Source organism: Oncorhynchus tshawytscha, linkage group LG09, assembly GCF_018296145.1.
Source record: "Oncorhynchus tshawytscha isolate Ot180627B linkage group LG09, Otsh_v2.0, whole genome shotgun sequence".
Taxonomy (NCBI): Eukaryota; Metazoa; Chordata; class Actinopteri; order Salmoniformes; family Salmonidae; genus Oncorhynchus; species Oncorhynchus tshawytscha.
In genome coordinates, this window is record NC_056437.1 from 509121 (window position 1) to 525241 (window position 16121).

Sequence of the window (16121 nt, forward strand, 5' to 3'; positions counted from 1 at the left end):
TCACTATTATAACTAACCTTTACTACCTTTCCTTTACTCCCCCAGCCTCACTATTATAACTAACCTTTACTCCCCAGCCTCACTATTATAACTAACCTTTACTCCCCCAGCCTCACTATTATAACTAACCTTTACTACCTTTCCTTTACTCCCCCAGCCTCACTATTATAATAACCTTACTTCCCCCAGCCTCACTATTATAATTAACCTTTACTCCCCCAGCCTCACTATTATAACTAACCTTTACTCCCCCCCAGCCTCACTATTATAACTAACATTTACTCCCCCAGCCTCACTATTATAACTAACCTTTACTCCCCAGCCTCTCTATTATAACTAACCTTTACTACCTTTCCTTTACTCCCCAGCCTCACTATTATAACTAACCTTTTACTCCCCCAGCCTCACTATTATAACTAACCTTTACTCTCCCCAGCCTCACTATTATAACTAACCTTTACTCCCCAGCCTCACTATTATAACTAACCTTTACTACCTTTCCTTTACTCTCCCCAGCCTCACTATTATAACTAACCTTTACTACCTTTCCTTTACTCCCCCAGCCTCACTATTATAACTAACCTTTACTTACCCCCAGCCCCACTATTATAACTAACCTTTACTACCTTTCCTTTAACTAACCCCCCCAGCCTCACTATTATAACTAACCTTTACTCCCCAGCACTCTCACTATAATAACTAACCTTTACTCCCCAGCCTCACTATTATAACTAACCTTTACTCCCCACAGCCTCACTATTATAACTAACCTTTACTCCCCCAGCCTCACTATTATAACTAACCTTACTCCCCCAGCCTCACTATTATAACTAACCTTTACTCCCCAGCCTCACTATTATAACTAACCTTTTACTCCCCCAGCCTCACTATTATAACTAACCTTTATTACCTTTCCTTTACTTCCCAGCCTCACTATTATAACTAACCTTTATTACCTTTCCTTTACTCCCCCAGCCTCACTATTATAACTAACCTTTACTCCCCCAGCCTCACTATTATAATTAACCTTTACTCCCCCAGCCTCACTATTATAATTAACCTTTACTCCCCCAGCCTCACTATTATAACTAACCTTTACTTCCCCCAGCCCCACTATTATAACTAACCTTTACTACCTTTCCTTTACTCCCCCAGCCTCACTATTATAACTAACCTTTACTACCCCCCAGCATCACTATTATAACTAACCTTTACTCCCCCAGCCTCACTATTATAACTAACCTTTAATCCCCCCAGCCTCACTATTATAATTAACCTTTACTCCCCCAGCCTCACTATTATAACTAACCTTTACTCCCCCAGCCTCACTATTATAACTAACCTTTACTCCCCCAGCCCCACTATTATAACTAACCTTTACTACCTTTCCTTTACTCCCCCAGCTCACTATTATAACTAACCTTTACTCCCCCAGCATCACTATTATAACTAACCTTTACTCCCCCAGCCTCTATTATATACTAACCTTTAATCCCCCCAGCCTCACTATTATAATTAACCTTTACTCCCCCAGCCTCACTATTATAACTAACCTTTACTCCCCCAGCCTCACTATTATAACTAACCTTTACTCCCCCAGCCTCACTATTATAACTAACCTTTACTACCTTTCCTTTACTCCCCAGCCTCACTATTATAACTAACCTTTACTCCCCCCAGCCTCACTATTATAACTAACCTTTACTTCCCCCCCAGCCTCACTATTATAACTAACCTTTACTCCCCCAGCCTCACTATTATAACTAACCTTTACTCCCCCAGCCTCACTATTATAACTAACCTTTACTCCCCCCAGCCTCACTATTATAACTAACCTTTACTCCCCCAGCCTCACTATTATAACTAACCTTTACTCCCCAGCCTCACTATTATAACTAACCTTTTAGCTACTATTATAACTAACCTTTACTCCCCAGCCTCACTATTATAACTAACCTTTACTACCTTTCCTTTACTCCCCCAGCCTCACTATTATAACTAACCTTTACTCCCCCAGCCTCACTATTATAACTAACCTTTATTCCCCCAGCCTCACTATTATAACTAACCTTTACTCCCCCAGCCTCACTATTATAACTAACCTTTACTCCCCCAGCCTCACTATTATAACTAACCTTTACTCCCCCAGCCTCACTATTATAACTAACCTTTACTCCCCAGCCTCACTATTATAACTAACCTTTACTCCCCAGCCTCACTATTATAACTAACCTTTACTACCTTTCCTTTACTCCCCCAGCCTCACTATTATAACTAACCTTTACTCCCCCAGCCTCACTATTATAACTAACCTTTATTCCCCCAGCCTCACTATTATAACTAACCTTTACTACCTTTCCTTTACTCCCCCAGCTCACTATTATAACTAACCTTTACTCCCCCAGCCTCACTATTATAACTAACCTTTACTTCCCCAGCCTCACTATTATAACTAACCTTTACTACCTTTCCTTTACTCCCCCAGCCTCACTATTATAATAACCTTTACTTCCCCCAGCCTCACTATTATAATTAACCTTTACTCCCCCAGCCTCACTATTATAACTAACAACTCCCCAGCCTCACTATTATAACTAACATTTACTCCCCAGCCTCACTATTATAACTAACCTTTACTTTTCCCCAGCCTCACTATTATAACTAACCTTTACTCCCCCAAGCCTCACTATTATAACTAACCTTTACTCTCCCCAGCCTCACTATTATAACTAACCTTTACTCCCCAGCCTCACTATTATAACTAACCTTTACTACCTTTCCTTTACTCTCCCCAGCCTCACTATTATAACTAATCTTTACTACCTTTCCTTTACTCCCCCCAGCCTCACTATTATAACTAACCTTTACTCCCCCAGCCCCACTATTATAACTAACCTTTACTACCTTTCCTTTACTCCCCAGCCTCACTATTATAACTAACATTTACTCCCCCAGCCTCACTATTATAACTAACCTTTACTCCCCAGCCTCACTATTATAACTAATCTTTACTCCCCCAGCCTCTCTATTATAACTAACCTTTACTACCTTTCCTTTACTCCCCCAGCCTCACTATTATTAATAACCTTTACTTCCCCCAGCCTCACTATTATAATTAACCTTTACTCCCCAGCCTCACTATTATAACTAACATTTACTCCCCCAGCCTCACTATTATAACTAACCTTTAATCCCCCCAGCCTCACTATTATAACTAACCTTTACTCCCCAAGCCTCACTATTATAACTAACCTTTACTCCCCCAGCCTCACTATTATAACTAACCTTTACTCCCCCAGCCTCACTATTATAACTAACCTTTACTACCTTTCCTTTACTCCCCCAGCCTCACTATTATAACTAACCTTTACTCCCCCAAGCCTCACTATTATAACTAACCTTTACTCCCCCAGCCTCACTATTATAACTAACCTTTACTCCCCCAGCCTCACTATTATAACTAACCTTTACTACCTTTCCTTTACTCCCCCAGCCTCACTATTATAACTAACCTTTACTACCTTTCCTTTACTCCCCCAGCCTCACTATTATAACTAACCTTTACTCCCCAGCCTCTCTATTATAACTAACCTTTACTACCTTTCCTTTACTCCCCCAGCCTCACTATTATAACTAACCTTTACTACCTTTCCTTTACTCCCCCAGCCTCACTATTATAACTAACCTTTACTCACCCCAGCTTCACTATTATAACTAACCTTTACTCCCCCAGCCTCTCTATTATAACTAACCTTTACTACCTTTCCTTTACTCCCCCAGCCTCACTATTATAACTAACCTTTACTCCCCCAGCCTCTCTATTATAACTAACCTTTATTCCCCCAGCCTCACTATTATAACTAACCTTTACTACCTTTCCTTTACTCCCCCAGCCTCACTATTATAACTAACATTTACTCCCCCAGCCTCACTATTATAACTAACCTTTACTCCCCCAGCCTCACTATTATAACTAACCTTTACTCCCCCAGCCTCACTATTATAATTAACCTTTACTCCCCCAGCCTCACTATTATAACTAACATTTACTCCCCCCAGCCCCACTATTATAACTAACCTTTACTTCCCCCAGCCTCACTATTATAACTAACCTTTACTCCCTCCAGCCTCTCTATTATAACTAACCTTTACTACCTTTCCTTTACTCCCCCCAGCCTCACTTTTAGAGCATTGAAGTGCTGAGGAGTATTTCAAATCAAATCAAAATCAAATCAAATTTATGTATATAGCCCTTCGTACATCAGCTGATATCTCAAAGTGCTGTACAGAAACCCAGCCTAAAACCCCAAACAGCAAGCAATGCAGGTGTAGAAGCACGGTGGCTAGGAAAAACTCCCTAGAAAGGCCAAAACCTAGGAAGAAACCTAGAGAGGAACCAGGCTATGTGGGGTGGCCAGTCCTCTTCTGGCTGTGCCGGGTGGAGATTATAACAGAACATGGCCAAGATGTTCAAATGTTCATAAATGACCAGCATGGTCGAATAATAATAAGGCAGAACAGTTGAAACTGGAGCAGCAGCACAGTCAGGTGGAAGTTGAAACTGGAGCAGCAGCATGGCCAGGTGGACTGGGGACAGCAAGGAGTCATCATGTCAGGTAGTCCTGGGGCATGGTCCTAGGGCTCAGGTCAGTTGAAACTGGAACAGCAGCATGGCCAGGTGGACTGGGGACAGCAAGGAGTCATCATGTCAGGTAGTCCTGGAGCTCAGGTCCTAGGGCTCAGGTCCTCCGAGAGAGAGAAAGAAAGAGAGAAGGAGAGAATTAGAGAACGCACACTTAGATTCACACAGGACACCGAATAGGACAGGAGAAGTACTCCAGATATAACAAACTGACCCCAGCCCCCCAACACATAAACTACTGCAGCATAAATACTGGAGGCTGAGACAGGAGGGGTCAGGAGACACTGTGGCCCCATCCGAGGTCACCCCCGGACAGGGCCAAACAGGAAGACTCTGCTGTCCATATTTCTGTTTTTAATAATGCCCTGTCGTGGGGGGCCTGTCTCCCAAGTTGTTGGTCCTTTGCCCTCCCAGGCCCACCAATAGCTGTTCCCTTGCCCTGTGAAATCCATAGATTAGGCCTGATTAATGTATTTCAATTGACTGATTTCCTTATCTGAACTGTATCTCAGTAAAATTCTTGAAATTGTTGCATGTTGAGTTTATATTTTTGTTCAGTATATATGGCCGATCTAGAATAAATGTGTCAAATGTGTCAAGTCATCTGATATTGTAAACCATGAAATAGTTATGAAATCTGAAAACGTTAAAAACGGAATATATAATCTTCTATGTCTCTCTGTGCTGCAGATAAGATTGGTTTGATGCTGCCTGCGAGCCACCCCTGGGTGAGGGAGGGAGAGATGGATAGGGCAGTAGGATAAGGGGGATGAAAGGAGGGAGAGATGGACCTCTCTGCCTCTCTACCTCTCTTCCTCTACCTCTCTTCCTCTCGTCCTCTCTTCCTCTCTACCTGGGGCGGCAGGGTAGCCTAGTGGTTAGAGCTTTGGACTAGTAACAGAAAGGTTGCAAGTTCAAATCCCCGAGCTGACAAGGTACAAATCTGTGGTTCTGCCCCTGAACAGGCAGTTAACCCACTGTTCCTAGGCCGTCATTGAAAATAAGAATGTGTTCTTAACTGACTTGCCTAGTAAAATAAAGGAAAAATGAAATAAAATTCCTCTCTACCTCTTCCTCTCTACACCTCTTCCTCTCTACCCATGTTGTTGTTGCTCTGCTGTCCATCCATCTTCATCTTGTTGCTCTGCTCTGCTGTCCATCCATCTTCATGTTGTTGCTGCTCTGCTCTCTACCTCTTCCTCTCTACCCATGTTGTTGTTGCTCTGCTGTCCATCCATCTCCATGTTGCTGCTCTGCTCTGCTGTCCATTCATCTCCATGTTGTTGCTCTGCTCTGCTCTGCTGTCCATCCATCTCCATGTTGCTGCTCAGCTGTCCATCCATCTCCATGTTGTTGCTCTGCTCTGCTCTGCTGTCCATCCATCTCCATGTTGCTGCTCTGCTGTCCATCCATCTCCATGTTGCTGCTCTGCTGTCCATCCATCTCCATGTTGTTGCTCTGCTGTCCATCCATCTTCATGTTGTTGCTCTGCTCTCCATCCATCTTCATGTTGTTGCTCTGCTCTGCTGTCCATCCATCTCCATGTTGCTGCTCTGCTCTCCATCCATCTCCATGTTGTTGCTCTGCTCTGCTGTCCATCCATCTCCATGTTGCTGCTCTGCTCTCCATCCATCTCCATGTTGTTGCTCTGCTCTGCTGTCCATCCATCTTCATGTTGTTGCTCTGCTCTGCTGTCCATCCATCTTCATGGTGTTGCTCTGCTCTGCTGTCCATCCATCTCCATGTTGTTGCTCTGCTCTGCTGTCCATCCATCTTCATGTTGTTGCTCTGCTCTGCTGTCCATCCATCTTCATGGTGTTGCTCTGCTCAGCTGTCCATCCATCTCCATGTTGTTGCTCTGCTCTGCTCTGCTGTCCATCCATCTCCATGTTGCTGCTCTGCTCTGCTCTCCATCCATCTCCATGTTGTTGCTCTGCTCTGCTCTGCTGTCCATCCATCTCCATGTTGCTGCTCTGCTCTGCTCTGCTGTCCATCCATCTCCATGTTGCTGCTCTGCTCTGCTCTGCTGTCCATCCATCTCCATGTTGCTGCTCTGCTCTGCTGTCCATCCATCTCCATGTTGCTGCTCTGCTCTGCTCTGCTGTCCATCCATCTCCATGTTGCTGCTCTGCTCTGCTGTCCATCCATCTCCATGTTGTTGCTCTGCTCTGCTCTGCTCTCATCCATCTCCATGTTGTTGCTCTGCTCTGCTGTCCATCCATCTTCATGTTGTTGCTCTGCTCTGCTGTCCATCCATCTTCATGTTGTTGCTCTGCTCTGCTGTCCATCCATCTCCATGTTGTTGCTCTGCTCTGCTGTCCATCCATCTTCATGTTGTTGCTCTGCTCTGCTGTCCATCCATCTCCATGTTGTTGCTCTGCTCTGCTGTCCATCCATCTTCATGTTGTTGCTCTGCTCTGCTGTCCATCCATCTTCATGTTGTTGCTCTGCTCTGCTGTCCATCCATCTTCATGTTGTTGCTCTGCTCTGCTGTCCATCCATCTCCATGTTGTTGCTCTGCTCTGCTGTCCATCCATCTCCATGTTGCTGCTCTGCTCTCCATCCATCTTCATGTTGTTGCTCTGCTGTCCATCCATCTTCATGTTGTTGCTCTGCTCTGCTGTCCATCCATCTCCATGTTGTTGCTCTGCTCTGCTGTCCATCCATCTCCATGTTGCTGCTCTGCTCTCCATCCATCTTCATGTTGTTGCTCTGCTCTGCTGTCCATCCATCTCCATGTTGTTGCTCTGCTCTGCTCTCCATCCATCTCCATGTTGTTGCTCTGCTCTGCTGTCCATCCATCTCCATGTTGTTGCTCTGCTCTGCTGTCCATCCATCTCCATGTTGTTGCTCTGCTCTGCTGTCCATCCATCTCCATGTTGTTGCTCTGCTCTGCTGTCCATCCATCTCCATGTTGTTGCTCTGCTCTGCTGTCCATCCATCTTCATGTTGTTGCTCTGCTCTGCTGTCCATCCATCTCCATGTTGCTGCTCTGCTCTGCTATCCATCCATCTCCATGTTGTTGCTCTGCTCTGCTCTGCTGTCCATCCATCTCCATGTTGTTGCTCTGCTCTGCTGTCCATCCATCTCCATGTTGTTGCTCTGCTCTGCTGTCCATCCATCTCCATCCATCTCCATGTTGCTGCTCTGCTCTCCATCCATCTCCATGTTGTTGCTCTGCTCTGCTGTCCATCCATCTCCATGTTGTTGCTCTGCTCTGCTGTCCATCCATCTTCATGTTGTTGCTCTGCTCTGCTGTCCATCCATCTTCATGTTGTTGCTCTGCTCTGCTGTCCATCCATCTTCATGTTGCTGCTCTGCTCTCCATCCATCTCCATGTTGTTGCTCTGCTCTGCTGTCCATCCATCTCCATGTTGTTGCTCTGCTCTGCTCTCCATCCATCTCCATGTTGTTGCTCTGCTCTCCATCCATCTTCATGTTGTTGCTCTGCTCTGCTCTCCATCCATCTCCATGTTGTTGCTCTGCTCTGCTGTCCATCCATCTTCATGTTGTTGCTCTGCTCTGCTGTCCATCCATCTCCATGTTGTTGCTCTGCTGTCCATCCATCTTCATGTTGTTGCTCTGCTCTGCTGTCCATCCATCTTCATGTTGTTGCTCTGCTCTGCTCTCCATCCATCTCCATGTTGTTGCTCTGCTCTGCTCTGCTGTCCATCCATCTCCATGTTGTTGCTCTGCTGTCCATCCATCTCCATGTTGTTGCTCTGCTCTGCTGTCCATCCATCTTCATGTTGTTGCTCTGCTCTGCTGTCCATCCATCTTCATGTTGTTGCTCTGCTCTGCTGTCCATCCATCTTCATGTTGTTGCTCTGCTCTCCATCCATCTCCATGTTGTTGCTCTGCTCTGCTCTCCATCCATCTTGATGTTGTTGCTCTGCTCTGCTGTCCATCCATCTCCATGTTGTTGCTCTGCTCTGCTCTGCTCTCCATCCATCTCCATGTTGTTGCTCTGCTCTGCTCTGCTGTCCATCCATCTCCATGTTGCTGCTCTGCTCTCCATCCATCTTCATGTTGTTGCTCTGCTCTGCTCTCCATCCATCTCCATGTTGTTGCTCTGCTCTCCATCCATCTCCATGTTGTTGCTCTGCTCTGCTGTCCATCCATCTCCATGTTGCTGCTCTGCTCTCCATCCATCTTCATGTTGTTGCTCTGCTCTGCTCTGCTGTCCATCCATCTTCATGTTGTTGCTCTGCTCTGCTGTCCATCCATCTCCATGTTGCTGCTCTGCTCTGCTCTGCTGTCCATCCATCTCCATGTTGTTGCTCTGCTCTGCTCTGCTGTCCATCCATCTCCATGTTGCTGCTCTGCTCTCCATCCATCTTCATGTTGTTGCTCTGCTCTGCTCTCCATCCATCTCCATGTTGTTGCTCCGCTCTGCTCTCCATCCATCTTCATGTTGCTTAGTTTTGCTTTCTGTGGTTTGGGGGAAAAACAGAACATTTTCTCCTTAAGTCCCCGTATCCTCCCCAGTGAGGCCGTTGCTATCTGGTACGTGGAATGATGGGGATGATCAGAGTGCTTCTTAAATCCAATGGGTCTGAGGAGAAATAACTGGACTGTGTTTATATGTCTAGTATCACCCATGATATCCTGATATTTGCATATGAGAGTACAGCCTGCATTGTGGTGGGTTATTTAAAGAGCCAATTCTGCTGGGTTAGAGTTAGTGTGTTATTATTGTCCAGAGGGGACAGACTGACATGATGTACTCTCCCTCCCAGTGTGTGTGCTGCTGTTTCTGCTCCTCCTCTCTCCTCCCTCCTTCTAATTCCTCTCTCCTCTCCACTTTCTCCTCTGATCCCTGCTCCTACTTCTGTGCTCTCACCCAGTGTTGTCCTCTTCCTGTGATGTCATAGGTGTGGGCCAGTAACTTCCTGCCTAATGAAGCCACCCTGTCGGACCGCTGTCAGAGAGAATACCTGAAGACCCACGGAGAACCTCTTCTGCTGCAGTACGCTAAGATGGAGGCAGAGAGACAGGTAGGACTACATTACCCATAGTACCTCTACTGCTGCAGTACGCTAAGATGGAGGCAGAGAAACAGGTAGGACTACATTACCCATAGTACCTCTACTGCTGCAGTACGCTAAGATGGAGGCAGAGAGACAGGTAGGACTATATTACCCATAATACCTCTACTGCTGCAGTACGCTAAGATGGAGGCAGAGAGACAGGTAGGACTACACTACCCATAAACCTCTACTGCTGCAGTACGCTAAGATGGAGGCAGAGAAACAGATAGGACTACACTACCCATAAACCTCTACTGCTGCAGTACGCTAAGATGGAGGCAGAGAAACAGATAGGACTACACTACCCATAAACCTCTACTGCTGCAGTACGCTAAGATGGAGGCAGAGAAACAGGACTACACTACCCATAAACCTCTACTGCTGCAGTACGCTAAGATGGAGGCAGAGAAACAGATAGGACTACACTACCCATAAACCTCTACTGCTGTAGTACGCTAAGATGGAGGCCGAGAGACAGCGTGGACTACATTACTCATAATACCTCTACTGCTACTGTACTCTAAAAGGGAGGCAGAGAGACGTAGGACGACACTACCCATAAACCTCTAATGCCGCTGTATGCCAAACAGGAATGACTTCTGGTGGTGTTTGTCTCCAGTCCATCTGTGTTATGCCTGATTACCATTTCCCCAGTGTGTTAGATGTGAGTTCCACCAGCGCCAGATACGCACAAATCACCTGCTTCGTAATCTACAGGTGTAGACTTATGGGTCCTTTTCCAACAATGCAGAGTTAAGAGAAAGATATAACAACAAAAATACATTATTCTCAGATTAAAGTACTCAGTACACTGTCATACATGTTGAACTTATAGTACTGATACTACTGGTAATGTAGGCTGAGCTGTGGTAATACTAATACTAACAGTAATGTAGGCTGAGCTGTGGTAAGACTAATAGTAATGTAGGCTGAGCTGTGGTAGTACTAATACTAACAGTAATGTAGGTGGAGTTGTGGTAGTAATAATAATAGTAATGTAGGCTGAGCTGCGGTAATACTAATAGTAATGTAGGCTGAGCTGTGGTAGTACTACTACTAATAGTAATGTAGGCTGAGCTGTGGTAGTACTACTACTAATAGTAATGTAGGCTGAGCTGTGGTAGTACTAATTCCAATACTAATGTAGGCTGAGCTGTGGTAGTACTAATAGTAATGTAGGCTGAGCTGTGGTAATACTAATAGTAATGTAGGCTGAGCTGTGGTAGTACTACTACTAATAGTAATGTAGGCTGAGCTGCGTTAGTACTAGTAGTAATGTAGGGTGAGCTGGGGTAGTACTAATAGTAATGTAGGCTGAGCTGTGGTAATACTAATAGTAATGTAGGCTGAGCTGTGGTAGTACTAATAGTAATGTAGGCTGAGCTGTGGTAGTACTCATAGTAATTTGGGCTTAGCTGTGGTAGTAATAATACTAACAGTAATGTAGGCTGAGCTGTGGTAGTACTACTACAAATAGTAATGTAGGCTGAGCTGCGGTAATACTAGTAGTAAAGTAGGGTGAGCTGTGGTAGTACTAATAGTAATGTAGGCTGAGCTGTGGTAATACTAATAGTAATGTAGGCTGAGCTGTGGTAGTACTACTACTAATAGTAATGTAGGCTGAGCTGCCATAATACTTGTAGTAATGTAGGGTGAGCTGTGGTAGTACTAATAGTAATGTAGGCTGAGCTGTGGTAGTACTAATTCCAATAGTAATGTAGGCTGCGCTGTGGTAGTACCAATAGTAATGTAGGCTGAGCTGTGGTAATACTAATAGTACTAATACTAACAGCAATGTAGGCTGAGCTGTGGTAGTACTAATACCAATAGTAATGTAGGCTGAGCTGTGGTAGTACTAATACTAATAGTAATAGTGGTACAGTATTAGTGTTATAATGGTGGTACAGTATTAGTGTTATAATGGTGGTACAGTATTAGTATTATAATGGTGGTACAGTATTACAGTGGTATTATGGTGGTACAGTGTTAGTGTTATAATGGGGGTACAGTGTTACAGTGATATAATGGTGGTACAGTATTTTAGTGGTATAATGGTGGTACAGTGATACATTGGTATAATGGTGGTACAGTATTAGTGTTATAATGGTGGTGCAGTAGTATAGTGGTATAATGGTGGTACAGTATTACAGTGGTATTATGGTGGTACAGTGTTAGTGTTATAATGGAGGTACAGTATTATAGTGGTACAATGGTAGTACAGTATTACTGTTGTATTATGGTGGTACAGTGATACAGTGGTATAATGGTGGTACAGTATTACTGGTATAATGGTGATACAGTATTAGTGTTATAATGGGGGTACAGTAGTATAGTGGTATAATGGTGGTACAGTATTACAGTGGTATTATGGTGGTACAGTGTTCGTGTTATAATGGGGGTACAGTATTATAGTGCTATAATGGTGGTCCAGTATTAGTGGTATAATGGTGGTATAGTGTTAAAGTGATATAATGGTGGTACAGTGTTACAGTGGTATAATGGTGGTACAGTGTTGCAGTGGTATAATGGTGGTACAGTGTTACAGTGGTATAATGGTGGTACAGTATTATAGTGGTATAATGGTGGTACAGTATTACAGTGGTATTATGGTAGTACAGTATTAGTGGTATAATGGTGGTACAGTGTTACAGTGGTATAATGGTGGTACAGTATTGCAGTGCTATAATGGTGGTACAGTATTAGTTTTATAATGTTGGTATGGTATTACAGTGGTATAATGGTGGTACAGTATTACACTGGTATTATGGTGGTACAGTATTAGTGGTATAATGGTGGTACGGTGTTACAGTGGTATAATGGTGGTACAGTATTACAGTGGTATTATGGTGGTACAGTATTAGAGGTATAATGGTGGTACGGTGTTACAGTGGTATAATGGTGGTACAGTATTATAGTGGTACAATGGTAGTACAGTGTTTTAGTGGTATAATTGTGGTACAGTATTACGGTGGTATAATGGTGGTACAGTATTACGGTGGTATAATGGTGGTACAGTATTATGGTGGTATAATGGTGGTACAGTATTATGGTGGTATAATGGTGGTACGGTATTACGGTGGTATAATGGTGGTACAGTATTACAGTGGTATAATGGTGGTACAGTATTACAGTGGTATAATGGTGGTACAGTATTACAGTGGTATAATGGTGGTACCGTATTACAGTGGTATAATGGTGGTACAGTATTACAGTGGTTTAATGGTGGTACAGTATTAGTGGTATAATGGTGGTACAGTATTAGTGGTATAATGGTGGTACAGTATTACAGTGGTATAATGATGGTACAGTATTAGTGCTATAATGGTGGTACAGTATTACAGTGGTATAATGGTGGTACAGTATTAGTGCTATAATGGTGGTACAGTATTAGTGGTATAATGGTGGTACAGTATTACAGTGGTATAATGGTGGTACAGTATTACAGTGGTATAATGGTGGTACAGTATTATAGTGGTATAATGGTGGTACAGTATTAGTGGTATAATGGTGGTACAGTATTACAGTGGTTTAATGGTGGTACAGTATTAGTGGTATAATGGTGGTACAGTATTAGTGGTATAATGGTGGTACAGTGTTACAGTGGTATAATGGTGTTACAGTATTACAGTGGTATAATATTGGTACAGTGTTACAGTGGTAGAATGGTGGTACAGTGTTACAGTGGTATAATGGTGGTACAGTATTACAGTGGTATAATGGTGGTACAGTCTTACAATGGTATAATGGTGGTGCAGTGTTATAATGGTCCACCACCTTCCTCTCATCAGAGCTGAGGTCAAACCTCTTCCCCCTCTCCTCTCCTTCTCCTAACTCTCATCAGAGCTGAGGTCAAACCTCTTCCCCCTCTCCTCTCCTTCTCCTAACTCTCATCAGAGCTGATGTCAAACCTCTTCCCCCTCTCCTCTCCTTCTCTTAACTCTCATCAGAGCTGATGTCAAACCTCTTCCCCCTCTCCTCTCCTTCTCTTAACTCTCATCAGAGCTGATGTCAAACCTCTTCCCCCTCTCCTCTCTTTCTCAAACCTCTTTCTCCTTTTCTCCTCCTAACTCTCAGAGCTGATGTCAAACCTCTTCCCCCTCTCCTCTCCTTCTCCTAACTCTCATCAGAGCTGAGGTCAAACCTCTTCCTCTCCCTTCTCTAACTCTCATCAGAGCTCAAACCTAACTCTCATCAGAGCTGATGTCAAACCTCTTCCCCCTCTCCTCTCCTTCTCCTAACTCTCATCAGAGCTGAGGTCAAACCTCTTTCTCCTCTCCTTCTCCTAACTCTCATCAGAGCTGATGTCAAACCTCTTCCCCCTCTCCTCTCCTTCTCCTAACTCTCATCAGACCTGAGGTTAAACATCTTCCCCCTCTCCTCTCCTTCTCCTAACTCTCATCAGAGCTGAGGTCAAACCTCTTCCTCCTCTCCTTCTCCTAACTCTCATCATAGCTGATGTCAAACCTCTTTCCCCTCTCCTCTCCTTCTCCTAACTCTCATCAGACCTGAGGTTAAACCTCTTCCCCCTCTCCTCTCTGTCTGTTCTGTCTGTCCTATGTGTTTTTCCTGTGTCGTGTTGGTCCTGTCCATTCACTGTACCTATATCATACTACTTTGACTGTTGTCTTTACTCTCAGGTATTAGCTGCTTGTTTGATCGGAGGAAACATTGTGGACCTCAGGAAGATATGTTAATATGAATGTTTTCTTTTTTTCGTCACTGTAACACTGTCCTGAAAGTCACTCACCCGGTAGACGTGCTGAAGTAGCAACAGTAAAGTTTGTTATTTTGCAGAGGGGTCTGTGTTTCTATCTCCTCTGGACTGTTGCTGCTTGTTCTATTAGCCACAGAAGTGATGGAATACTGATTGACTGTGTCTTCTCTCTCTCTCTTTCTCTCTCTTTCTCTCTCTCTCTTTCTCTCTCTCTTTCTCTCTCTCTTTCTCTCTCTTTCTCTCTCTCTCTCTAGCACTCTCTCTCTCTCAATTCAAATCAATTCAAGGGGCTTTATTGGCATGGGAAACATGTGTTAACATTGCCAAAGCAAGTGAGGTAGATAATATACAAAAGTGAAATAAACAATAAAAATTAACAGTAAACATTACACATACAGAAGTTTCAAAACAATAAAGACATCTCTCTCTTTCTCTGTCTCTCTGTCTCTCTCTCTCTCTCCTTTTCTCTTTCATTCTCTCTCTCCTTCTATCTCTGTCCCTCTCTCTGTCTCTCTCTATTCCTCACCCTCTCTCCCTCTTTTTCTATCTTTACTCCTCAATCGCCCCCTCCTTCTTATGTCTCTCTCTCTCTAGGAGCGTGTAGTGGTGCAGAATGCTGATTGGCTGGCTGTGGTTCCATACTGGGCCACCTGGCCGTTCCAGACGTTGCTGTTACCACGGAGACATGTCCAGAGACTGACTAACCTCACCGCCCAGGAGAGAGAGGGTACGACCTCTGATCTCACTCTAATCCCTGACCTTTAACCCCTGACATCACTGTAACCTACTGTATTAAACCCTTAACCCTTGACCCTCACAACTCAACTCTTTTACAGTTCACTATGTCACCCTGACCTTTAACCCCCACACTCTTAACACAAACCACCACTACCATCCCTGATGAAACCTCCTCCTCTGAAACAACATGTCGTAGCTGTGTAGTAGGGATTAATATGGGTAACCGGGACAATGTTTTTATAAGATGAGAAGTTTAATAATCACATTTACAGGGTTGCAGGTGTAATTACAGGGTATAGCTCATCAGAGTGCTTCTACACCTGCATTGCTTGCTGTTTGGGGTTTTAGGCTGGGTTTCTGTACAGCACTTTGAGATATCAGCTGATATACGAAGGGCTATATAAATAAATTTGATTTGATTTAGCTCTGAGCTCTGAGCGCCAACAATGTAGGACAATGTGAAACAATACATGTCATAATAAATCATATAAATAAAATCTATACATATTAACAATGGTCAATATATACATATTAACACTTTAACAATGGTCAATATATACATATTGTATTTTCTTTGGCTATGCCGGATTAAGGGATATGACATGATATTCTATAAAATAATTTCTCTGTAATTAATATTACCTGATTGAGCTAATCATGTAAACGTAATTAACTAGAAAGTCAGGGCACCACGAAATAATATTTATAATTTATAGAGCTGTTATCTTCTGAATAAACTCTTAAAGACCTAGTAATATTTTACATCAATAGCAGTCAATGTTAATCGTCACCTTAATTCAGTCTCATCTGAAAGTTGTAAATTCTTGGTTATCTTCACGAACCCTGGCTAACAAGTTGAATCAGCAATACAAAATTGGGTTTAATTATTTATTTACTAAATACCTAACTAATCACACAGAATTACACATACACATAATTAATCATAACTTGATTACAAATTACGTCATAAAGGAAAACGTCCCTAGCGGACGGAACA

General features: G+C 43.5%; 1 protein-coding gene across 2 annotated transcripts in view; it reads left to right on the top strand.

Annotated features, from left to right (window-relative positions):
* The window catches only part of galt (galactose-1-phosphate uridylyltransferase), a 136305-nt gene that overhangs the window by 87282 nt on the left and 32902 nt on the right, over positions 1-16121 (top strand). For both annotated transcript variants that reach the window (XM_042326361.1, XM_042326360.1), the window contains exons 6-7: positions 9517-9639; positions 14981-15113. In XM_042326361.1, coding sequence (XP_042182295.1) covers positions 9517-9639; positions 14981-15113 — 256 coding nt within the window. The remainder of the gene's footprint in view (positions 1-9516; positions 9640-14980; positions 15114-16121) is intronic.